This window comes from Dendrobates tinctorius, unplaced genomic scaffold, assembly GCF_039654945.1.
Source record: "Dendrobates tinctorius isolate UK_male_01 unplaced genomic scaffold, ASM3965494v1 ptg000007l, whole genome shotgun sequence".
Taxonomy (NCBI): domain Eukaryota; kingdom Metazoa; phylum Chordata; class Amphibia; order Anura; family Dendrobatidae; genus Dendrobates; species Dendrobates tinctorius.
The window spans coordinates 51,626,908-51,653,884 of record NW_027361675.1 but is presented as its reverse complement, the minus strand read 5'-3'; the positions used below and the strand labels follow the sequence as shown (position 1 = coordinate 51,653,884).

General features: G+C 44.3%; 1 protein-coding gene across 2 annotated transcripts in view; it reads left to right on the top strand.

The window, feature by feature from the left end:
- The window catches only part of ANKFY1 (ankyrin repeat and FYVE domain containing 1), a 137,536-nt gene that overhangs the window by 21,436 nt on the left and 89,123 nt on the right, over positions 1-26,977 (top strand). For both annotated transcript variants that reach the window (XM_073574611.1, XM_073574621.1), the window contains exons 3-6: positions 16,222-16,340; positions 17,674-17,809; positions 18,005-18,128; positions 20,237-20,386. In XM_073574611.1, coding sequence (XP_073430712.1) covers positions 16,222-16,340; positions 17,674-17,809; positions 18,005-18,128; positions 20,237-20,386 — 529 coding nt within the window. The remainder of the gene's footprint in view (positions 1-16,221; positions 16,341-17,673; positions 17,810-18,004; positions 18,129-20,236; positions 20,387-26,977) is intronic.

The following is a 26,977-nucleotide window of genomic DNA, read 5'->3' as shown; positions in this document are numbered from 1 at the left end:
TTGGGGGTGGAAAGATCATTTTTGTGGAAAAAAAATATGATTTTTTTAATTGTACGGCTGTACGTTATAAACTTCTGTGAAGCCCTTGTGGGTTCAAAGTGCTCACCACATATCTAGATAAGTTCCTTGGGTGGTCTAGTTTCCAAAATAGGGTCACTTGTGGGGGGTTTCCACTGTTTAGGCACATCAGGAGCTCTCCAAACGTGACATGGCATCCGATCTGAATTCCAGCCAATTTTGCAGTGAAAAAGTCAAACGGCGCTCCTTCCCTTCTAAGCTCTGCCATGCGCCCAAAAAGTGGTTCCCCCCCCCCACATATTAGGTATCAGCGTACTCAGGACAAATTGCACAATAACTTTTGCAGTCTAATTTCTCCTGTTACCCTTGGTAAAATAACCTGAAGTAATTTTTTTTGTGAAAAAAGTTAAATGTTAATTTTTTTTAAACATTCAAAAAATTCCTGTGAAGCACCTGAAGGGTTAATAAACTTCTTGAATCTGGTTTTGAGTACCTTGAGGGGTGCAGTTTTTAGAATGGTGTCACTTTTGGGTCACTTTTGGATATTTTCTATCATATAGACCCCTCAAAGTGACTTCAAATGTGATGTGGTCCCTAAAAATAAAATGGTGTTGTAAAAATGAGAAATCGCTGGTCAATTTTTAACCCTTATAACTTCCTAACAAAAAAAAATTGTGGTTCCCAAATTGTGCTGATGTAAAGTAAACATGTGGAAATTGTTACTTATTAAGTTTTTTGTGTACCATATCTCTGTAATTTAAGAGCATAAAAATTCAATGTTGGAAAATTGCGAAATTTTCGCCAAATTTGCGTTTTTGTTTTTTTTTCCCACAAATAATCACAAGTTGTATGAATGAAATTTTACCACTAACATAATGTACAATATGTCACGAGAAAACAATGTCAGAATCGCTGGGATCCATGGATGCGTTCCAGAGTTATTACCTCTTAAAGTGACAGTGGTCAGAATTGGAAAAATTGTCCCGATCATTAACATGCAAACCACCCTTGGGAGTAAAGGGGTTAAAGTATATTTTCTGTGAAAAGCCACAGCATTTCAGAGAAAAATACCCCTTAGCTGAAATCGTGCAGCCTGGCACTTTTTTAACCTATGAAATAAAAAAAATATGGAATATCATCTTTGGATGTGAGTCCTGCGAAGTGCTGCCGTTTATGGGCTGGATGTGCCTTTCTTGATAGAATAAAATGAGTCACACAGTTTTTGCAAATTTCTGCATTTTTCTTATCACGGTCATTGACTTGTTTCATTTTTATGGAAGACTGCTTTGTTTGAACACTTTTGTCTCCCAAAGCTAAAATTTGAAACATTAAAAAAATACAAGTAAAATCAGAGATGCAGCAAAGAAAAAAATATTGCTAGCTTAAAAAATATAAAAAAATCCCTTCTCTAAAAAATATTGTAATTCCAGAAATAAAAAGCTCTGATTAAAGTTGGCATTACATTATTTTTAAAATTAGACCTATGTTGATGAGTCCAAGTTGACAGCAGTCAGGCTTAACATAAGGAGGTGGGGGTCAGCAAACTTTTTGACAACGTTGAGTTAGTAGGTTGGGACCAATAGAAAAATGTAAGCGTATCTTGTGGACGCCTCTCCATTACTAAATTGTGGGCTTGATGTCAGCGGCCATGAAACAGCCGACATCAACCCCACAGGGCAAGTGGGAAGCGATGGGCAACGCGCCAGAGTTGGCGTATCTAATAGATACGCCTTTTCTGGCACGGCGGCAGGCTTTTATTTTTAGGCTGGGTGTGGGGGGCAGTATCCATGGCTCTTTACCAGCCTGAGAATACCAGCCCTCAGCTGTCTGCTTTAGCTTGGCTAGATGTAAAAAAATGGGGTGGGATCCCACATGGTTTTTTAACTATGTATTTAAATAATTTTTAAAAACAGCGTGGGGACCCCTCTATTCTTGATAACCAGCCATGATAAAGCTGACAGCTGAGGGTTGCAGCCTGCAACTGTCAGTTTTGCCATGCTGGTTATCAAAATTAGGGGGCGCTCACACCGGTTTCTTTATTTATAGCGCTCAATGAATTCTGTGATCAGTGACAGCAGGTGTAGGCTGATGGCAGTAATACTCTTCCATCAGTCCGACACCTGTAACCGGAGGTAAACTTTTCACTGTTTCTCACAGCTGTTTGCTTACGCTGTCATCTGACAGCATGGAAACCACAAGGCTCTGATCGCTGGTAATAATCTTACTGCCGATCAGAGCATCCGTTGTTTTTCGCGCTATCATGCACAAGACAGTGTGGGGAAACACCCGATGTTTGGGGTGCCAAACTGATCAGTAACTAGAACTTCCTGGAGAAGTCTGTGTTCGGTACGGACCCCGAACTTTACTGTTTGGGTTCACCCATCTCTAATTGTGAGCTCCTTTTGGGACAGCAATGATAATGTATGTAAAGCGCTGTGGAATAAGAGCGCTACATAAGCAAAAGCTGAATAATACTTGGGAAAATGATGGAAAGCATGTTTTGCAGAGTCTGCTAGACTGCTAAGCAGTATAACTACCGCTTTATTGCTAAGCTAGTTCCTGTGTACATTTCCGGGAATTAGGCTTTTATCACAGGATACTGGTAGAAAGCTTATTTCTCTGCAGTGGAAGCAGTTTTACGTTCGCCATGATTTTTGCACTGGTCAGGTTTCCTGCTTTGTAACATTCCTGCCACTGACTCCATTCATTAATTGTATGAAGTTCTGTATTTTTTCATTGTAAATGTTCATGAGTCCCAGTATGACCTCTTTAATGCCTGCAGAATTTTGTCATCGACTTATGAGTTTGGGATTTGGATACAAAGAAGAGTTTTATAAAATGCAGCACCTAAAAGTAGTAGTGAACTTCACGTGTCTGCATACAACAGCTCATCTGATGTCTCTTCATAAATACTTGTATGCCCTTTCTATAAAGTTCTGGATCAAGCATTTTTTTTCTATAACTGTCCATTGTACCGTTCTTCGGTCATTTCTCCAAGAAATTTATGAATAAACTGACATCTGGGTGTAAGGCTGTGTGCACACGTTGCAGATTTAGATGCGGATCCGCAGTGTCGTGCACAGCCAATGTTTATCTATGGGAAATGGAGATTAGTTGTGCACATGCTTAGGAAAAATCAGCACAGATTTGCAGCGTTTTTTTTCCGCAGCATGTCAATTCTTTTTGCGGATCTGCAGCGTTTCTGCACCCATTGAGTCAGGAACATCCGCAGCAAAACCGCAGATGTAAAAAACATCTGCGGATTTGCTGCCAATGTAGGTGCGAGAAACGCTGCAGATTGGGAGGAGGGAAGTGTGTGTGGGCGGAGCTATGTGCCTGTGTGTCCCTGTGTGTAAGCTGGTGTGTGCAGGTCTGTGTAAGCAGCCATTGTCTGATGGGACTACTGCTCCCATCCAGCAATGAATGCTCACAATGATAGCATTGCCGATGATGGGAAAGTAGTCTCATCAGACTTACTAACCGCCAAGAGCAAGCGACACTACTCTGTCCTCCTTCTCCTAGACCTGTCCTCTGCCTTCGACAACGTAGACCATTCCCTCCTGCTACAGACTCTCTCATCTCTTGGCATCACAGACTTACCCTATCCTGGATCTCATCATACATAACAGACCGAACATTTAGTGTCTCCCTCTCGTACACCACCTCCTCACCTCGCCCCCTGTCTGTCGGTGTTCCTCAAGGCTCTGTCCTAGGACCCCTACTATTCTCCATCTACACCTTTGTCTTGTGACAGCTCATAGAATCCTTCGGTTTGCAGTATCATCTCTATGCCGTTGACACGCAGATCTACCTATCTGGACCCAACCTCGCCTCCTTACTGACTGAAATCCCACAATGTCTGCCTGCTGTCTCAGCCTTCTTCTCTGCTCGCTTTCTCAAACTGAACATGGACAAAACAGAATTCAAAGTCTTTCCCCATCTCGCTCTACCCCTCCACCAGACCTATCCATCAATGTCAATGGCTGCTCTCTTTCCCCAGTCCCGCACGCTCGGTGCCTTGGGGGGGATCCTCGACTCTGCTCTCTTTCAAACCATATATCCAAGCCCTTGCCTCCTCCTGCCGCCTCAAACTCAAAAATATTTCCCGGATCCGCTCATTCCTCAACCACGAAACCACAAAAACACTAGTGCATGCTCTTATCTCCCGCCTCGACTACTGTAACCTCCTACTCTCTGGCCTCCCCTCTAGCACTCTGGCTCCGCTCCAGTCCATCCTACACTCTGCTGCCCGACTAATCCACCTGTCTCCCCGCTATTCCCCAGCCTCCTCCCCATGCCAGGCCCTTCAGTGGCTTCCTATTGCCCAGAGGCTCCAATTCAAAACCCTAACCGTGACATACAAAGCCATCCACAACCTGTCTCAGTGGCGGATTATAATGAGGTCATTCTGGGCGGCAGCCCAGGGCCCAGTGGTGTGGGGGGGGCCCAACAGCCCAAAGAAAATTGCCCCATTATAATCCGCAATCATAGCGCCACGCCCCCCCCCCATGTACCGACCCCTTCCTCCCCCTCCCAGACCCACTGGCCACCGCAGCGCCAGCCCCTCACTAATAAATCCCTGCTCTGTGCGCACAGGACCTGTGATGAGGTCACAGGAGGGGAGGAGTCAGGGGTTACATGATCAGGGGCCTTTCAGTGGAAGCCCTGATCATGTGACATCTGACTCCTCCCCTCCTGTAACCTCATCACAGGTCCTGTGCACGCAGCCCTCAATGTATTATATGTGGGACTGCTCTGCTGTGCTGGTTGTCATGGTGCTGGATGAGGAAATTATGTGTGGGGTCAGGAGGGGTTTACAGGGTGAATGTAGCTGTGTGTGTGTGCGAGGTGTACAGAGCAGAGCCGCGTGTGTGCGCGAGGTGTATGGAGCAGAGCCGCGAATGTGTGCGGTGTACGGAGCCGAGCTGCACGTGTGCGAGGTGTACGGAGCTGAGCGTGTGCGGAGCAGAGCCGCGAATGTGCGAGTTGTATGGAGCAGAGCTGCGCGCGTGCGAGGTGTACGGAGCGGAGCCTCGTGTGTGTACGAGGTGTACGGAGCGGAGCCTCGTGTGTGTACGAGGTGGAGCCTCGTGTGTGTACGAGGCGTGCGGAGCGGAGCCTCGTGTGTGTACGAGGCGTGCGGAGCGGAGCCTCGTGTGTGTACGAGGCGTGCGGAGCGGAGCCTCGTGTGTGTACGAGGCGTGCGGAGCGGAGCCTCGTGTGTGTACGAGGCGTGCGGAGCGGAGCCTCGTGTGTGTACGGGGCGTGCGGAGCGGAGCCTCGTGTGTGTGTGTGTGTGTGTGCGGGGCGTGCGGAGCCGAGCCTCGTGTGTGTGTGTGTGTGCGGGGCGTGCGGAGCCGAGCCTCGTGTGTGTGTGTGCGGGGCGTGCGGAGCCGAGCCTCGTGTGTGTGTGTGTGCGGGGCGTGCGGAGCCGAGCCTCGTGTGTGTGTGTGTGTGTGTGCGGGGCGTGCGGAGCCGAGCCGAGCCTCGTGTGTGTGTGTGTGTGTGCGGGGCGTGCGGAGCGGAGCCTCGTGTGTGTGTGTGTGTGTGTGTGCGGGGCGTGCGGAGCGGAGCCTCGTGTGTGTGTGTGCGGGGCGTGCGGAGCGGAGCCTCGTGTGTGTGTGTGCGGGGCGTGCGGAGCCGAGCCTCGTGTGTGTGTGTGTGTGTGCGGAGCCGAGCCTCGTGTGTGTGTGTGTGTGTGTGTGTGCGGGGCGTGCGGAGCCGAGCCTCGTGTGTGTGTGTGTGTGTGCGGGGCGTGCGGAGCCGAGCCTCGTGTGTGTGTGTGTGTGCGGGGCGTGCGGAGCCGAGCCTCGTGTGTGTGTGTGTGTGCGGGGCATGCGGAGCCGAGCCTCGTGTGTGTGTGTGTGTGTGCGGGGCGTGCGGAGCCGAGCCTCGTGTGTGTGTGTGTGTGCGCGGGGCGTGCGGAGCCGAGCCTCGTGTGTGTGTGTGTGTGTGCGGGGCGTGCGGAGCCGAGCCTCGTGTGTGTGTGTGTGCGGGGCCGAGCCTCGTGTGTGTGTGTGTGTGTGCGGGGCGTGCGGAGCCGAGCCTCGTGTGTGTGTGTGTGTGTGCGGGGCGTGCGGAGCCTCGTGTGTGTGTGTGTGTGTGTGTGTGTGTGCGGGGCGTGCGGAGCCGAGCCTCGTGTGTGTGTGTGTGTGTGTGCGGGGCGTGCGGAGCCGAGCCTCGTGTGTGTGTGTGTGTGTGTGTGAGGGGCGTGCGGAGCCGAGCCTCGTGTGTGTGTGTGTGCGGGGCGTGCGGAGCCGAGCCTCGTGTGTGTGTGTGCGGGGCGTGCGGAGCCGAGCCTCGTGTGTGTGCGTGTGCGGGGCGTGCGGAGCCGAGCCTCGTGTGTGTGCGTGTGCGGGGCGTGCGGAGCCGAGCCTCGTGTGTGCGTGTGCGGGGCGTGCGGAGCCGAGCCTCGTGTGTGCGTGTGCGGGGCGTGCGGAGCCGAGCCTCGTGTGTGCGTGTGCGGGGCGTGCGGAGCCGAGCCTCGTGTGTGTACAAGGTGTGTGATGTGGAGCATTCATACCTCCCAACCGTCCCAGATTTTGAGAGTCTGCCCCACTGCCCCGACCGGGAGCTTACTTTTCCCGCGGAAACAGGAGTATACGGCGGAGCCCAGAGGAGCATTTTAAAACTCACACGTGACATTCCATCAGAAGTGACGTGCTGGAAACTGACTGGAGGAGATTATGACGGAACCATGGAGGCACTTCATGGAATGCTTCAGATCATCACCATGTCCTCTTCCGACAGCACGGACAGCGGGATCGCCTTGGACGCAGGGATGTCGTCCATGTGAGTGGATCATGATATGTCCTGCACCAGGAGGCTCAGGTGGGCACTACAATGTGAGCCGGGCTGGTATAGTATCTTTATAGAATCCTTCTTTCTTTCCCCTCTTTCCTTGTCTTTAGTTCTTTCTTTCCCCTTTTTCTTTCTCTCTGTTCTTTATTTCCCCTTTCTTTCTTTTTTTCTCTTTGTTCTTTCTTTCAACTTTTTTTTTCTTTCTTTCTTTCTCTTTGTTCCTTCTTTCCCCTCTTTCTTTCTCTCTGTTCTTTCTTTCTTTCTTTTTTTCTTTCCCCTCTTTCTTTCCTTTCTTTCTTTCTTTCTTTTTCTTTCTCTGTTCTTTTTTTCTCTCTCCCTCTCTGTTCTTTCTTTCTTTCCCCTCTTTTTTTTCTTCTCTCTGTTCCTTTTTCTGTCCCGTCTTTCTTTCTGTTCTTTCTTCCTTTCTCTCTTTCTTTCTCTCTTTCTTTCTTTCTTTCTTTCTTTCTCTCTCCTTCCTTTCTCTCTCTTTTTTTTCTTTCTCTCTGTTCTTTCTTTCTTTTCCTCAGCAACAGCCACTGTGCCCTCAATACCAGTCAGTGTGATCAGCAGTGCTAAATGGGTGTGGTTGGGGCGTGGACATGGGTGTGACTAGTTGTGAAATGGGTGTGGTCGGGCGGCCGGTAACCAATCATCATAGTGGAAGTCATCTGTTTCCATCAACTTTGTTATGTGTGGGCAGTGGGCACGAGATGGCGGGTCTTGTCACCTCTGGCTCACACATAAGTTACTATGAGGTGTACTTTATTCTTGCCACATTTCTTTCTTAGCCTACTGAGAGAAATGTTTTGACCAGTTGAAAGTTTTACAACCTGAGGATTGTGCATGTGTGCGCTGCCCGCATATATATATTTACTTACTCCGTCCCCTATACAAACCTTGCCCCTCCGACCGCCGTCCACTTTCCCATGCTCCTGTTCCAATCCTGGGGTCTTTTTTGGTCCCCCCTTAGTCCTCCACATGCTGAACATCTGGGACATGACTAACATTGCGAATTGTGCGCTTGTTCGTCACCAGATGCAGCGTCGTGTCCAGTGTGTGAGGAGACGGCGACTTGTCTCTGGCGTTAACCCATCTGCTGACATGTTGGGCACAGCCTGTGACGAGGAGCGTCTCTTCCTGTGTATCCGGCCACAGGCTGCACATCGTAGGCTGCTTCTTCTATCTTGGGAAGTTCATGAAGCAGAAGCCTCTGTGTGACTCATGTGAAGCAACTTGTCTGACAGGTCATGGGTCCAGGTCAGCAGGTGATTGCAGACTATTAGCTGGTTTCGATCTTAGGTACAGGTGAGTCACGACTAATGTTAGATGGAAACCTTCCAGTATTTGTAAGGCCTTGTGCACACGCTGAGTAGTTGGTGAGTTTTTACCTCAGTATTTATAAGGCCTCGTGCACACGCTGAGTATTTGGTGAGTTTTTCACTCAGTATTTGTAAGGCCTCATGAACACACTAAGCATTTGGTGTTTTTTACCTCAGTATTTGTGAGGCCTCGTGCACACGTTGCGTATTTGCAGAGGTGTTTTTTTTTTTACCTCAGTATTTAACCCCTTCCCGCCCCTTGACGCACCGTATGCGTCTTGAAAACTAGTGACTTCCCGACCCCGTCACATGACCGGGGGGCCCACAGTCTGAACAGCCCGGGGCCTTGGCTACCCTTAATCCACCCCTGACCTGTCTTCTCCATACATCTGTGACATGGTCTCTAGGTACCTACCCGCACGCAACCTTCGATCATCTCAAGATCTCCTTCTCTTCTCCCCCTTATCTCTTCTTCCCACAATCGCATATAAGACTTCTCCCGTGCTTCCCCCATACTCTGGAACACTCTGCCGCAACACATCAGACTCTCACCATCAACGGAAACCTTCAAGAAGAACCTGAAGACCCACCTATTCCAACAAGCCTACAGCCTGCAATGATCCTCGGTCTACTGAACCACCGCCCGACCTGCTCTACCCTCTCCTACTGTATCCTAACCCATCCCTGTAGACTGAGCCCTCGCGGGCAGGGTCACCTCTCCTTATGTACTTGTGTATCCATTGGCTTACACATGTTTATTGTACCTGTCTATATTCCCCCTTTTCACATGTAAAGCGCCATGGAATAAATGGCGCTATATAAATGCATAATAATAATCAGACAATGCATTTCAAGTGTAAAAAAAAAACAAAAACATATAACATAGAGTACATACCCACCAAATAACCTTTAATACCCCGAAGCCCTCGATCTCCTGTAACCAAAAATTAAATAATAAACCAACCTATACATTACCTTTCCACCGTAGTCCAGTTAATAACGAGTATCCCACGACGGTCTCCCATGTAGAACACTGACATCGAGTGATGTCAGTGCTCTACAGGGGCTCCATTGATGAACTGACAGGCGGAGGTAGTCCTCTGAGATGTATCCCTCCGCCGCCAGGAGAGAGGATCCCCTAGTTCTAACCCTAATTCTCACGCAGCATTGCCGTAAAGTGAGAGGATGAACTCGGGTAACATCAATGGTGCACTGCAGGAGCCATTGTCTCCTGTTAGTGTGTCACTGGAGGCCCTGTAGAGAGGTCACATCTCCTGATGTGACAGCTCTATAGGGGAGATCGTCCTGGGACACTCGGTATTTAATGGATTACATCGGAACAGGGAGTATTTGTTTGTTTTGATTTTTTTTCAGGAGATCGAGGGCGTCGTATGGATAAGGCGTACAATAAATCGGGAAAACTGTGTAGTGTTTTATTTTATTTAAGCCCCCGTTACACACTGCGATATCGCTAGCAATATCGCTGCAAAGTCACCGATTTTGTGACGTTGCAGCGATATTGCTAGCGATATCGCTGCATGTGATACTTACCTCCGACCGGCTCCCCCGCTGGTTATCGCTGATCGCGCGAGAAGCTCCTGGAGCCGGGCGGGAGGACGCAGGATCGCCGCGTCTGACAGGTAAGTAGCGATCCCTGTCCCCTGCGATGTCGCTGGTGAGATCTGCCTGAGTGGCAGCTCTCTAGCGACCACCTAGCGATGCACCAGCGATCCTGACCGCGTCATATCGCTAGTCGGGATCGCTGGTGCATCGCTAGGTGTAACGGTACCCTTAGACTTTTTTTTTCTGGCCGTGTGTGTGTTTATTTAACCCTTAACAACTATAGGATTAGTAATGGATAGGTGTCTAATTGACGCCTCTCCATTACTAACCAGGCTTAATGTCACCTTACAATACAAAGGTGGCATTAACCCCTTATTACCCCATAATGCCACCACTACAGGGCAGTGGGAAGCGAGAGGCTAAGTACCGGAAAGAGGGCTGCTGGGGGCAGATGTTTGGGGGGGGGGGGGAAATAACCATGGTCCCTTCCTAGGCTATGTATATCTGCCCCCCGTTGTCGTCTTTCCCTCTCTGGCGCAGAAAATTGTGTGGGAGCACACTCCATTTTTTTCCCCCTTTTTTTTTCTTTTTCCAAAATTAAACATATTGTTCACTAATAAACATCGGCCTTGGTATTATACAGTGGGGCAAAAAAGTATTTAGTCAGTCAGCAATAGTGCAAGTTCCACCACTTAAAAAGATGAGAGGCGTCTGTAATTTACATCATAGGTAGACCTCAACTATGGGAGACAAACTGAGAAAAAAAAAATCCAGAAAATCACATTGTCTGCTTTTTTTTCATTTTATTTGCATATTATGGTGGAAAATAAGTATTTGGTCAGAAACAAAATTTCATCTCAATACTTTGTGATATATCCTTTGTTGGCAATGACAGAGGTCAAACGTTTTCTGTAAGTCTTCACAAGGTTGCCACACACTGTTGTTGGTATGTTGGCCCATTCCTCCATGCAGATCTCCTCTAGAGCAGTGATGTTTTTGGCTTTTCGCTTGGCAACACGGACTTTCAACTCCCTCCAAAGGTTTTCTATAGGGTTGAGATCTGGAGACTGGCTAGGCCACTCCAGGACCTTGAAATGCTTCTTACAAAGCCACTCCTTCGTTGCCCTGGCGGTGTGCTTTGGATCATTGTCATGTTGAAAGACCCAGCCACGTTTCATCTTCAATGCCCTTGCTGATGGAAGGAGGTTTGCACTCAAAATCTCACGATACATGGCCCCATTCATTCTTTCATGTACCCGGATCAGTCGTCCTGGCCCCTTTGCAGAGAAACAGCCCCAAAGCATGATGTTTCCACCACCATGCTTTACAGTAGGTATGGTGTTTGATGGATGCAACTCAGTATTCTTTTTCCTCCAAACACGACAAGTTGTGTTTCTACCAAACAGTTCCAGTTTGGTTTCATCAGACCATAGGACATTCTCCCAAAACTCCTCTGGATCATCCAAATGCTCTCTAGCAAACTTCAGACGGGCCCGGACATGTACAGGCTTAAGCAGTGGGACACGTCTGGCACTGCAGGATCTGAGTCCATGGTGGCGTAGTGTGTTACTTATGGTAGGCCTTGTTACATTGGTCCCAGCTCTCTGCAGTTCATTCACTAGGTCCCCCCGCGTGGTTCTGGGATTTTTGCTCACCGTTCTTGTGATCATTCTGACCCCACGGGGTGGGATTTTGCGTGGAGCACCAGATCGAGGGAGATTATCAGTGGTCTTGTATGTCTTCCATTTTCTAATTATTGCTCCCACTTTTGATTTCTTCACTCCAAGCTGGTTGGCTATTGCAGATTCAGTCTTCCCAGCCTGGTGCAGGGCTACAATTTTGTTTCTGGTGTCCTTTGACAGCTTTTTGGTCTTCACCATAGTGGAGTTTGGAGTCAGACTGTTTGAGGGTGTGCACAGGTGTCTTTTTATACTGATAACAAGTTTAAACAGGTGCCATTACTACAGGTAATGAGTGGAGGAAAGAGGAGACTCTTAAAGAAGAAGTTACAGGTCTGTGAGAGCCAGAAATCTTGATTGCTTGTTTCTGACCAAATACTTATTTTCCACCATAATATGCAAATAAAATGAAAACAAAACAGACAATGTGATTTTCTGGATTTTTTTTTCTCCGTTTGTCTCCCATAGTTGAGGTCTACCTATGATGTAAATTACAGACGCCTCTCATCTTTTTAAGTGGTGGAACTTGCACTATTGCTGACTGACTAAATACTTTTTTTCCCCACTGTATATCTATAGATACAGTGCCTTGCGAAAATATTCGGCCCCCTGGAACTTTTCAACCTTTTTCCACGTATCATGCTTCAAACATTAAGATGCCAAATGCAAATTTTTTTGTGAAGAATCAACAACAAGTGGAACACGATTGTGAAGTTGAACAAAATTTAATGGTTATTTTACATTTTTGTGGAAATTCAAAAACTGAAAGGTGGGGCGTGCAATATTATTTGGCCCCTTTAACTTAATACTTTGTTGCGCCACCTTTTGCTGCGATTACAGCTGCAAGTCACTTGGGGTATGTCTCTATCAGTTTTGTACAGCGAGAGACTGAAATTCTTACCCATTCCTCCTTGGCAAACAGCTCGAGCTCAGTGTGGTTTGATGGAGATCGTTTGTGAACAGCAGTTTTCAGCTCTTTCCACAGATTCTCGATTGGATTCAGGTCTGATCTTTGACTTGGCATTCTAACACCTGGATGTGTTTATTTGTGAACCATTCCATTGTAGATTTTGCTTTATGTTTGGGATCATTGTCTTGTTGGAAGACAAATCTCCGTCCCAGTCTCAGGTCTTTTGCAGACTCCAACAGGTTTCCTTCAAGAATGGTCCTGTATTTGGCTGCGTCCATCTCCCCATCAATTTTAACCATCTTCCCTGTCGCTGTTGAAGAAAAACAGGCCCAAACCATGATGCTGCCACCACCATGTTTGGCAGTGGGGGATGGTGTGTTCAGGGTGATGAGCTGTGTTGCCTTTACGCCAAACATATCGTTTGGCATTTTTGGCAAAAAGCTCGATTTTGGTTTCATCTGACCCAGAGCACCTTCTTCCACATGTTTGGTGTGTCTCCCAGGTGGCTTGTTGCAAACTTTAAACAACACTTTTTATGGATATCTTTGAGAAATGGCTTTCTTCTTACCACTCTTCCATAAAGGCCATATTTGTGCAGTGTACGACTGATTGTTGTCTTATGGACAGACTGTCCCACCTCAGCTGTAGATCTCTGCAGTTCATCCAGAGTGATAATGGGCCTCTTGGCTGCATCTCTGATCAGTCTTCTCCTTGTTTGAGATGAAATTCTCGAGGGACAGCCGGGTCTTGGTAGATTTGCAGTGGTATGATACTCCTTCCATTTCAATAGGATCACTTGCACAGTACTCCTTGGGATGTTTAAAGTTTTGGAAATCATTTTGTATCCAAATCCGGCTTTAAACTTCTTCACAACAGTATCACGGACCTGCCTGTTGTGTTCCTTGGTCTTCATGATGCTCTCTGTGCTTCAAACAGAACCCTGAGACTATCACAGAGCAGGTGCATTTATATGGAGACTTGATTACACACAGGTGGATTATATTTATCATTAGTAATTTAGGACAATATTGGATCATTCAGAGATCCACAATGAACTTCTGGAGTGAGTTTGCTGCACTGAAAGTAAAGGGGACGAATAATATTGCACACCCCACTTTTCAGTTTTTGAAATACAGTGCCTTGCGAAAGTAATCTATAGATAGATATATCTATGGATACATATTTCTATAGATAGATCTATCCATAGATGGCTCTATCCAAAGATTGATAGATCTATCTATTTATCTGTGGATAGAAGAAAAAGACAGGCAGGACTTCATGACTTCAGTAGTAGAAAAAAGAGGATTTAATTGAGACCCACATGTCCAGACATGAGGGTCTGAATTAAATCCACTTTTTTCTACTACTGAAGTCATGGAGTGCTGCCTGTCTTTTTCTACTATTGGAATTTGGGGCAAGTAATGGACTTTTTGCCTGGAGGCCTGGCACTCTGTATTTGAATTATTGTGCTGTTTCAGTTTTTCTCTTCTATCTGTGGATAGTGCAAGCTATCTATCTATGTAATGGAGTATGCAAAATAAGAGGTTGGACAAACAAATGACATCAAAACTCTTTTTTTTTTTGTTAAATAATAGATCTTTATTTAGCTTACAAAAACGCATACAAATCCGCATCAAATTCGCATCAAAAACAGAGTTTTACCTGCGTTTTCTGTCAAGTGGTGCAGATTCTATGCAGAAAAATCTGCAGGCAAATCTGCAATGTGTGCACTTACTCTTACCATTCCACCTCATCAAAGGGGCTTGTCCCTACACAGTCTGATATGGCCAGCGCTAATTGAACAGGGTGAAACACTCCTAAATTATAACACAAAGTTGCCAATTTTTAGTTGTGATAAAAAGTTTACATACCCAGGCCTAATTTTTGCTTTCTTGGCCTTTTTTCAGAGAATATGAATGATCACACCAACACTTTTTCTCCACTCTTGGTTAGTGGTTGGGTGAAGCCATTTATTATTAAACTACTGTCTTTTCTCTTTTTAAATCATAATGACAACCCAAACATCCAATTGACCCTGAACTAAAGCTCACGTACCCCCATTTGTTGATACCGTGTATTGCCTCCTCTAACATCAAAGACTGCTTGAAGTCTTTTGTGGAAGTTGTGGCTGAGGTTCTTTATTTTCTTAGATAGTAAAGCTGCCCACTCTTCTTGGCAAAAAGCCTCCAGTTCCTGTGAATTCTTGGGCTGTCTAGCATGAACTGCACGCTTGAGATCTCCCCAGAGTGGCTCAATGATATTGCGGTCAGGAGACTTAGATGGCCACTCCAGAACCTTCACTTTGTTCTGCTGTAGCTAATGACAGGTCGACTTGGCCTTGTGTATAAGATCGTTGTCATGTTGGAACGTCCAAGTTCGTCTCATGCGCAGCTTCCGAGCGGATGATTGCAAATTTGCAAGTATTTGCTGATAACGTGCTGCATTCATCTTTCCTTCAACTTTGACCAAGTTTCCTGTGCCTTTGTAGCTCACACATACCCAAAACATCAGCGATCCACCTCCGTGCTTTACAGTAGGAATGGTGTTCCTTTTTCATAGACCTTTCGACCTCACCTGAAAATGTAACGTTTATGGTTGTGGCCGAAACGTTTAATTTTGGTCTCATCTCTCCAAATTACCTTGTTCCAGAAGTTTTGAGGCTTGTCTCTGTGCTGTTTTGCGTATTGTTAGTTAGATACTTTGTTGTATTTGCGCAGTAATGACTTTCTTCTGGTGACTCAACCATACAGCCCCTTTTTCTTCAAGTGCCTCCTTATTGTGCGTCTTGAAACAGTCACACCACTAGTTTTCAGAGAGTCCAGTATTTCAGCTGATTTTATTTGTGGGTTTTTCTTTGCATCCCGAACAATTTTCTGGCAGTTGTGGATGAAATTTTTGTTGGTCTATCTGACTGTGGTTTTGTTTTTACAGAGCCCCTGATTTTCCACTTGTTAATCACAGTTTAAATGCTGTTGCCTGGCATCAATTCCTTGGATATCTTTTTGTATCCCTTTCCTGTTTTATACAGTTCAACTACCTTTTCCCGTAGATCCGTTGACAATTCTTTTGCTTTCCCCATGACTCACAATCCAGAAATGTCCGTGTCTGGATCCCAGAAACTCACTCAGCTTTTATGCGCATACACACTGATTACAAGCAAACAGGTCACAGGTGAGGATGTTACCTTTAGTAGCCCTTCAAACCCATTTGTGTCAACTCCTGTGCATAAAATCAGGCCAAAATTACCAGGGTATGTGAACTTTTAAGATTATTATTTATTATAGCGCCATTTAGTCCATGGTGCTTTACATGTGAGGAAGGGTATACATAATAAAAACAAGCACAGTCTTCTTAAACAGTACAAGTCATGACTGATTCAGGAGGAGAGAGGATCCTGCCCCCGAGGGCTCAAAATCTACAAGATCAGGTGCATTTGGATGTTTTGGGTTGTCATTATGATTTAAAAAGAGAAAACACAGTAGTTTGACAATAAATGGCTTCACCCAACCACTAACCATGGAGTGGAGAAAACGTTTTGGTGTTATCATTCATGATTAAAGGCCAAGAAAGCAAAAATTTTGCCAGGGTATGTAAACTTTTGAGCACAACTGTATTCATAATTTCCCCAAATCGAGCATCATTGTTGTGTGCTGGAAAAACAAGCTTTTTCCATACAGGCTCCACCATGCATCTAACAAAGGCTAAAAAATCTACAGCTACCGTCATGTTGGATATTACAGGACACATTTGGGGGTCTTGTGACCAGATAGAGATGGCCAATCCAATCAGGATACCGTCACTTAGGGGAAGGAAAAAATAGCACGCAATTCTTACAACTTATTTAACAAATGTAATATAATTTAATTTAAGATAATGATTAGAAGCCACCCACATAGGTCTCTCATGTATTTGCTTTCCTTCTGTGCCTTAGTGATCTGATGATAAAAGTTGGCGATCAAGACATCAATGCTCACAAGTTTGTGTTGGCTGCAAGAAGTGAGGCCTGGAGCTTGGCCAGTTTGGCATCTACAAAGGAACTAAACCTGTCAGGTGAGGACAGTGTGAGCTCTGCTTTACAACACTAGATGTGCTTAATCTGTGCTTCATGCTCCTTCTGTGAATACATGCCTGTTTTTCAATGCCATATTTTACTTATGTGTAAGTAAAATCCTCTGCTGATTAATTTGGCAAATATCATTATATTTGGCAGAGCTCTGCTTTTTTTTTTTTCCTAAAACTGATCTTCAAATACCCAGCAGACATTGAAATTACAAAATAACATGGTGGCTGCCTGAGCCCACCACTAAATGGTGCATAGGAGCTGAATGCATACGACTTACACATTGAACTCAATAGCACAATACGTAGTACCCTTAGCGGTGGCTGCAGCATGTCACCCTTTATATATATATGGTGGGAATTTGGAGAACTGTACAGGAAACGCTAAGCTCTGATGACAAAGCATGTATGGGAAGAAACTACTTGGCACAGATGATTACACCTAAAAATTCCAAGATTCTAAATTAGAGGGCTGTTCCCTAGCCAATGGTACTGAAGATCTTTTTCCAGCGGTCCCATTGAGAATGAATAAAGCCACCGCTGTATTCTGATTCTGGACACATCAGTGCTCAATTTATTCTCTGTGAGGTTTCTAGAAACAGCCAAGTAATGTACCGTGGGGGGAAAAAAAGCATTTAGTCAGCCACCAATTGTGTCAATTGTGAATGTCAAAACGAATGATGTCATTCAAAACTAAATGTTGCCCCACAAAAAAGAAGCCCTCACACTGCTATGTTGATGGCAAACTAAAGAGGTTATGGCTCTTGGAAGAAACGGAGATAACCATGAAAGAGCAAAAAGAAAAAAACACCCTGCTCCTTAAAGGGTTAAGGACAGCCTATTGTGTAGAGACAGGTGCACACAGGCAGACAGCATTTATTTTGCTTTCACCAGACTATGGTAATAAGGCTATGTGCACACGCTGCGGATTGGTCTGCGGATTTTTCCGCGCGGATTTCCCAAAATCCGCAGGTCAAAAGACATGCAGTTTATCTGCGGATTAGCCTGCGGTTTATCATCTCTACAATGGAGGAGATGGCAAACCGCAGCAGAATCCGCAGAAAAGAATGACATGTCAATTCTTTCTGCGGATTGGAAACCGCGCGGAAAATTCCGCACCGTCTGTACTGCGGTTTCCATTTTCCATACAACGCCGTAACAACGCAGCTAAATCCGCTGCGGATCGGCAGCAGAATCTGCAGCGTGTGCACATACCCTAAATCAGCCCTTTCCAGGAGTCTAGTGCATTAGGATTGCGATGCTTCTCTCTGCGGCTGCCATGTTCAGGGTAAAACCTTGTTCACAAAGTCTGATCTGTCCTCAGATTCTAACCCCGAGGTGACCATGGCAATGCTGCGCTGGATCTATACTGATGAGCTGGACTTGCGGGAAGATGATATCTACTTAACAGAATTGATGAAGCTTGCAAATAGATTTCAGCTTCAGCTTCTTAGAGAAAGGTACAACGTTCATATTTCCCTCCAAGCATCAGTGTAGTTGTCATGCTACTTTCTGATATACCATGATTATATATGGATTATGAATGCATCCGATCAACAGTGGGGGGCGGCAGATGGTCTGGGGATTTTCTGCTTTTCTGTGAAGCAACAAATATATAATTTATCTGGATGGCTCTGTTTGTGTTTTTATGGCAGATGTGAAAAGGGTGTTATGTCACTGGTGAATGTGAGGAACTGCATCCGCTTCTACCAGACGGCAGAGGAACTCCATGCCACCACACTGTTGAACTATTGTGCCGAGATCATTGCAAGTCACTGGGTAAGACAATGATAAATTAGGCAAAATAAATAGCTGTGCTGTGTTTTTCTGGTCAACTAATATGTTCTGTCATTGCCACTGGTTTTCCACGTTACACCATACGCACAGACTTGAAGCTGTGGTAACTAACTTGTAATATTTAGCATTTTATGTACAGTGCTCAGCATAAATGAGTGCACCCCCTTTTCAAAAGTAAGATCTTAATCAATATTTCACTGAACACGAGAACAATTTCCAATATTTTGGCAAGACGGAGTTTCATAGAACAGTTTTTAAACCCATAACCTGAGATTAAGGTTAATAATATAGCTTTCATTTCAAAATCTACAGTTTTACTCAAATTAGTTGATGGAAAAATGAATACACACCACATCAAAAACTACTACATTTAGTATTTTGTATGACCTCCATGGTTTTAAGGGGAGAACCAAGTCTTCTAGACATGGAATTAATAAGATGGCAACATATTGCTGCGTCTTTCTTATTCCATTCTTCAATATTGACCTCATTTAGCGCCTGAATGCTGGATGGAGAGTGAGTCTCACCTTATCTGTTCAGAATTCTCCATAAGTTCGATTGGCTTCATTTCAGGAGACATACTTGGCCTCTGAGTCACTTTCACCCTGTTCTTTTTAAGAAATGCAACACTGGCCTTAGATGTGTATTTTGGATCATTGTCATGTTGGAAAAGTGCTCTTCTACCAAGAGAATGGAATGATGGTAATAATTTCAATATAGAGGAGTACATTTGTGAATTCATGATAGCACTAAAATGTAGCTCTCCAACACCAGCAGCACTCATGTAGCTCCACATAAGGACACTGCCACCAACATGTTTCCCTGTAGGCATCAAGCATTTTTCTTTGTACTTCTCACCTTTGTGACACTAAAATTTATCTTGGTCTCATCACTCCAATATATAGAGTCACAGTAATTCCTGGGAATTTGTAGGCAGGCTTTTTTGTGCAAGGGCTTTAGGAGAGGCTTCCTTCATAGGTGACGCCTATCCATGCCTTTCCTCCGCAGTGTACACCTAATTGTGCCACCAGAAATTCTCAAGTTTGACTTTTGACTTTAGTGAACTTGCATGTCAATTTTCTTCAGCCCTTCTCATGATAAGATGCTCCTGTTAGGTGTTTTGTGTTCCACCAGGACGTCTTTGTGAGATGGTTGCAATTCTATCTTTGTTAGGGTATGTGCTCATGATCAGGATTTGGTAGTGATTTGGATGTAGCACATGTCCGCTGCGTCCAAAGCACTGTCAGCTATTGAACACAGGTGAATCCGCATGTGTTCACTGTACTGAGCGGTTTCATCTCGTCCAATAAATCAGATCACAGCATGTCTATTTATTGTCTAGAGATGCCGCATTTCCGTCTCCGCTTGTGAGCTGCGTGCGTTTGTGGACTCATAGTGAACATGGGATTTCTTGATATCCCATCCACTATGCTGTAATATCTGGCCACTGCGGGTTGGATGCTGCACAAGTTTGCAGCATTCAACCAGCGGCGATTACTGATCGTTTGCACATACCCTTAATTTTGGTATCACTTTTGGTACAGTATTCTGTCTGATGAGTAAAGCTTTGCTGATTTTGTTGTAGCCTTAATTTTTTCTTTGTGTAATGAAATTTATTTTCTTTCTCAGGTCTCATGACATTTCTCTTCCTTGTGGTGCCATTGCTGACAACATGAATTGGGAAAGGGTTTTCTTTAACACCCTTTTACAGTTAATTGTTTGTTGGACATGTTTGAATAATTAGACTTAGCTGTGGTTATATTTTTGTTGATTAGAATTTTATAGTCTGAACTTTACATTTGCTCCTAAGACTTTCATTGGGTGTATTCATATTTGAAACATGGTCTTGAATGAATTTGTTAGGAAAATTACTTTTTGGGTGTGCACAATAACAATTTTTATTTACAATCAATGGCCGACATTTGTGAGAGTACTTTGTAGAAAGATATCCCAGAGAAAATGTGGATTCTGAAAGGAAACTAAAGGTTTGCTGACAAATCTGGTGGGGTGTACTCATTTACGCTGAGCGCTGTGTATGCTGCAGTAGACAGTTGCATGATAATTGATATTTTCTTTGCTTGTACCTTTAGGATGACCTAAGAAAAGAAGACTTCAGCTCAATGAGTGCTCAGCTGCTGTACAAAATGTTTAAATCAAAGACTCAATTCCCGTTACACAAAGCAATTAAAGTGGAAAGAGAAGATGTTGTTTTTTTGTATCTGATAGAAATGGATTCCCAGGTATGGTAACAATACAGCAAAACTAGAACTGGGACACAAAATCAATGAAAGAGTCTGATGCTCTTTTATTGTTTCCTACAAAAAGAGGCGCAGGTGGATTTTGTGGCTGCTGGCTCTCTTTTTCTGCAGATTCTATAATATGTTAAAATAGTTTTACTGATCAGACATGGGTTCCTAATTTCTCACCCAATTGTACATTATGTATCGTTCGATTATTTATCAACTACAATGCAGTTTGTTGTGAGAAAGCATCTAGCCCTTTTTTCTGTTTCAAAAGATTTTTTTTTATTTTTAAAAAAAAAAACAAAACAAAAAACAAATTTTTGGAACAACAATAGCAAGCTGTGCATGTGGCATATTACTTCTATCCATCTAGCCCTTTTTTAACCTCTTCACACTGCAGCCCATTTTCTTTTTTTATTTGTTTTTTCCTCCCCTTCTTTCCTGAGCCATAACTCTTTTATTTTTACGTCCACATAGACATATGAAGGCTTGTTTTTTGCAGGACGAGTTGTACTTTTGAACGACATCATTCATTTTATCACATAGTGTACTCAAACATGGGGAAAAGTGCTGTGAAATAGTGAAAAAAAAACACCACAATTTTGACAGTTTTTTGGGAAATGTTTTTACGGTGTACATTTTGTGTTAAAAATGACCATGGATTAGGATTCTCCTCCTCAATACGAATACGGCGATACCAAACGTCCAGTTTTTTTATTTTAATGGTGAAAAAAAAAATCTGAAGTTTGCCCAAAAGTTTTGGGAGTAGTCACCATTTTCCGAGACCCGTGACATTTTTATTTTTTGTCCAAAGGAGATGTAGGAAAGCTTATTTTTTTTGCGGGGCGAGACGTTTTTCTTAGTACCATTTTGGGATAGATTTGACTTTTTCATCGCTTGTTACAGCATTTTTTGTGGAGTTGTGGCGGCCAAAAAAAGTACTTTTGGCGCTCTTTAACCCCTTCCTGACATCCGACGTACTATCTCGTCCATGGGTCCCGGGCCCCTATGCCCATGGACGGGATAGTACGTCTACCGCGATCAGCGGCGCCCACATGGTGAGCGCCGCTGATCGCGGCCGGGTGTCAGCTGATTATCACAGCTGACACCCGGCACTATGTGTCAGGGGCGGTCACGGACCGCCCCCGACACGTTAACCCCTTGCACACCGCGATCAAACATGATCGCGGTGTACCGGGAGTTAAAGGGAAGCATCGGCAGGGAGGGGGCTCCCTCCGTGCTTCCCTGATCCCCCCCACGGCAGCGCAATGTGCAGCGCTGCTGCGGGGGGCTCCTTTCCTCCAGGCCCCCGAATCCAAGATGGCGACGGGGGCCTTCGGGGTCTTGGAGGAAGCTGGCTTCCTCAGTGCCTGCAAAGCGCAGGCAAGAGGAAGTCGTCTTCAATGCCTGTGACAGATTGCTGATCTGTCACAGTGATCTGTGATGTGACAGATCAGCGATCTGTCACAGGACAGTGATGTCCCACCTGGGACTATGTAATAAAGTAAAAAAAAAAATTAAAAAAAAGTGTAAAAATAATTTTAAAAAAATCGCCAAATAAATTAGTAAAAAAAAAAAAAATATTCCCCAATAAATTCATTTTTTGAAAATAAAAAAAAAACAAAACAATAAAAGTACACATTAGGTATCTCCGCGTCCGTAACGACCCGCCCTATAAAACTGTCCCATTAGTTAACCCCTTTAGCGAACCCCTTAAAAAATAAAAATAAAAAACGAAGCAAAAAATGATTTATTATCATACCGCCAAACAAAAAGTGTAATAACGCGCGATCAAAAAGACGCATATAAATATCCATGGTACCGCTGAAAACGTCATCTTGTCCTGGAAATAGCGAGCCGCCACACAGCATCATCAGCGAAAAAATAAAAAAGTTATAGCTCGCAGATTAAAGCGATGCTAAAATAATTATTTTTTATATAAAATAGTTTTCATTGCATAAAACCGACAAAACATAAAAAAAGACCTAAATGAGGTATCTCTGTAAGTGTACTGACCCGAAGAATAAAACCGCTTTATCAATTTTATCGCACGCGGAACGGTGTAAACGCACCCCCCCAAAAGAAATTCATGAAACGCTGGTTTTGTTCATTCTGCGTCCCAAAAATCGGAATAAAAAGCGATCAAAAAATGTCACGTGCCCGAAAATGGTACCAATAAAAACGTTAACTCGTCCCGCAAAAAATAAGACCTCACATGACTCGGGTCAAAATACGGAAAAATTATAGCTCTCAATATGTGGTGATGCAAAAACTATTTTTACAATAAAAAGCGTCTTTTAGCGTGCGACAGCTGCCAAAAATAAAAACCGCCATAAATAGTAAATCAAACCCCCCCGTTATCACCCCCTTAGTTAGGGAAAAATAATAAAATTAAAAAAATGTATTTATTTCCGTTAGGGCTAGGGTTAGGGCTGAGATTAGGGTTAGGGGTGTGTTGGGGTTCGTGTTATGATCGAGTCACCGTAGGAGGCAAAAAACAGAAATGCTAGCTAAGTCCTGAAAACCAGAGAAGTTGGCAACTATCAGATTGCAGACCCCTGAACCTATCAACACAACTAGCAGTAGCCGTGGGGGGTTCCTACGATGACCTAGACCCCTCGATCACAGCCGGAGAGATACATAGGCCTAAAGAAGGAAAGGGGAAATCTAACTGCCCCAGAGCAGACCCCAAAGCAATAGGCAGCCCCCCACATATAATGACGGTGAAGCAAGATGAAAACACTTACACAGACAGAAAGACAGGCTGAGCAAAGAAGGGGCCCAAAAACTACCTAGATGGGAACGGATAGGAAGGCTGCTGTCTGCAATCTGCCAAAACCCTATCAGAGACAAAAGCCAACAAGCTGATATAAAAATGGCCCTGAAGCAACTAAGCTTCAAAAACTAAATCAGCACTCGGGTACATTCAGAAGACAGAGCTCACGGAACACTGCACACTCCAGCAGGGAGTGGCAGAATCCAAAACGCAAGAAAAACAAAAACAAATCTTAGATGCAAAAAGGCAAAACAGAAAACTTAGCTTTAGGAGAGCAGGAATCAGACTGGAGTCCAAGAGTCCACAGAGAAATCACCCGCAGGGCAGAAAGGGCGTAGGCTGCCTTAAATCCAGTCAGTGACTCCACTCAGCCAATCGTCCTCATCAGTCCCAGGTGTCTGATAATCAGGCTCACTACCTTCCTTCACTAGAATAGGGAGTTCACCAGGCCTCAGTGACGGAGGGGAAAATGAACTCACAACAGGTTCGGGTTGGAGTTAGAATTGGGGGTTTCCACTGTTTGGGCACATCAGGGGCTCTCCAAATACAACATTGCGTCTGATCTCAATTCCAGCCCATTCTGAGTTGAAAGTCATATGGTGCTCCTTCCCTTCCAAGCTCTGCCATGCGCCCAAACAGTGTTTTACCCCCCACATGTAGGGTATCAGCCTACTCAGGACAAATTGCAAAACAATTTTTGGGGTCCAATTTCTCCTGTTACCCTTAGGAAAATAAAAAATTGGGGGCAAAAATATCATTTTTGTGGAAAAAAATGATTTTTTTTATTTTCACGTCCAAGCGTTATAAACTTCTGTGAAGCACTTGGGGGTTCAAAGTGCTCACCACACATCTAGATAAGTTCCGTGGGGGGGTCTAGTGTCCAAAATGGGGTCACTTGTTGGGAGTTTCAATAGTTTAGGTACATCAGGGGCTCTCCAAACGCACATGACACCCGCAGACCATTCCATCAAAGTCTGCATTCCAAAATGGCACTGCTTCCTTTCCGAGCCCCGACGTGTGTCCATACAGTAGTTTTCTCCCGCATATGGGGTGTCAGCGTACTCATGACAAATTGGACAACAACTTTTGCGGTCCAATTTCTCCTGTTACCCTTGGGAAAATGAAAAAATTGGGGACTAATTGATCATGTTTGTGGAAAAAATACGATTTTTTTTTTATTTTCATGCCCGGGCATTATAAACTTCTGTGAAGCCCTTGGGGGTTCAAAGTGCTCACCACACATCTAGATAAGTTCCTTAGGGGTTCTTGTTTCCCAAATGGGGTCATTTGTGGGTGTTTCCACTGTTTAGGTACATTAGGGGCTCTCCAAAGGCAACATGACACCCGCAGACCATTCCATCAAAGTCTGCATTCCAAAACGTCACTACTTCCCTTCCGAGCCCTGACGTGTGTCCATACAGTAGTTTTCTCCCACATATGGGGTGTCAGCGTACTCAGGACAAATTGGACAACAACTTTTGGGGTTCAATTTCTCCTGTTACCCTTGGTAAAATAAAAAAATTGGGGACTAATTGATCATGTTTGTGGAAAAAATACGATTTTTTTATTTTCATGCCCTGGCATTATAAACTTCTGTGAAGCACTTGGGGGTTCAAAGTGCTCACCACACATCTAGATAAGTTCCTTGGGGGGTCTAGTTTACAAAATGGTGTCATTTGTGGGGGGTTTCCACTCTTTAGGTACATCAGGGGTTTTCCAATCGCGACATGGTGTCCGATCTCAATTCCAGCCAAAAACGTCAAATGGCGCTGCTTCCCTTCCGAGCTCTGCCATGCGCCCAAATAGTGGTTTACCCCCACATGTGGGGTATCAGCGTACTGAGGACAAATTGCACAATAACTTTTAGGGTGCTGTTACCCTTGGAAAAATAAGAATTGAGGGTGAAAAGATCATTTTTGTGGAAAAAATATGATTTTTTAATTGTACGGCTTTATGTTATAAACTTCTGTAAAGCCCTTGTGGGTTCAAAGTTCTCACCACATATCTAGATAAGTTCCTTGGGGGGTCTAGTTTCCATAATGGGGTCACTTGTAGGGGGTTTACATCAGGGACTCTCCAAACGTGACATGGCGTCCGATCTGAATTCCAGCCAATTTTGCATTGAAAAAGTCAAACGGCGCTCCTTCCATTCTGAGCTCTGCCATGCGCCGAAACAGTCGTTCCCCCCCACAAATCAGGTATCAGCGTACTCAGGACAAATTGCACAATAACTTTTGCCGTCCAATTTCTCCTGTTACCCTTGGTAAAATAAAAAAAATTGAACCTGAAGTATTTTTTTTGTGAAAAAAAGTTAGATGTTCATTTTTTTTTAAATATTCAAAAAAATTCCTGTGACGCACCTAAAGGGTTAATAAACTTCTTGAATGTGGTTTTGAGCACCTTAAGGGGTGCAGTTTTTAGAATGGTGTCACTTTTGGGTATTTTCTATCATATAGACCCCTCAAAGTGGCTTCAAATGTGATGTGGTCCTAAAAATAAAATGGTGTTGTAAAAATGAGAAATTGCTGGTCAACTTTTAACCCTTATAACTTCCTAACAAAAAAAATTTTGGTTCCAAAATTGTGCTGATGTAAAGTAAACATGTGGGAAATGTTAGTTATCAAGTTTTTTGTGTGCCGTATCTCTGTGATTTAAGGGCATAAAAATTCAAAGTTGGAAAATTGCGAAATTTTCAAATTTTTTGCCAAATTTCCGTTTTTTTCACAAACGCAAGTTATTTGAATGAAATTTTACCACTAACATGAAGTACAATATGTCACGAGAAAACAATGTCAGAATCACCGGGATCCATAGAAGTGTTCCAGAGTTATGACCTCATAAAGGTACAGTGGTCAGAATTGTAAAAATTGGCCCGGTCATGAACGTGCAAACCACCCTTGGGGGTGAAGGGGTTAATTTTTTCCGTTTGTGGTGTTTACCGATCTGGTTAATTTTATATTTTGATAGATCAGACTTTTCTGAACGCAGCGATACCAAATATGTATATTTTTTCATAACTATTTTCAATGGGGGGGAAAGGAGGGTGATTTAAACTAAATGTGTAATTTTTTTATTTAAATTTTTTTTTTTTTTTTTCTTTTTACTGATCTTGTTAGCTCACTTTAGGGGACTTGAAAATGCAATTATCCAATCGCTCTTGCTGAGGCATCGCTGCATATGGCAGAAATCAGTCTCCTTTGAAGTCCAGCCACGGAGTTCCGTAGTGACAAGCACGGGTGTCATCAGCTGACCCCCAGCTGTCATGACAACCCATTGGCACTCGCCGATGGGAGGGGGTGATGATGCATGGGCACCTCAGCAGGTGTTAAATGCCGCTGTTCTTGATGTTATAGAGCAAGTACAAAAAAAAATTAAAATGGTGCCCACCACGCCTGCGCAGTAGCAGCTATCGGTGTATATAGAGGTGATCCAATAGCTGCTACTGAGCAAGCAGCGCCATCCTGCTGGAGAAGAAAAAAAAATTATTTTCTAGCCTCCACCATTTTCGTTTTCAGCGTGCTAGACAGCTGCTTAGAAGAACCCATGGCTGCTGTTTTTTGGCACAAGGTTGGAGGAGGCTCAGGCTGGATTTTTATAAAGCTGGGAAATTGGCATTAGCTGACCTTTCGTAACAATGATAGTGAACAAGTCCTAAACCTAACATGCTAACTAACGTCTGAAATCTTGGTCAAAATTATCTGAGCGCACACATTCTCCAAAGGTGCCCAAACTTTGGCATTAGCCCATTTTCCTTTTTGCAGTTTTTAAAACATAAACTATATATGTATATTTTTTGGCCTACAATACATAGG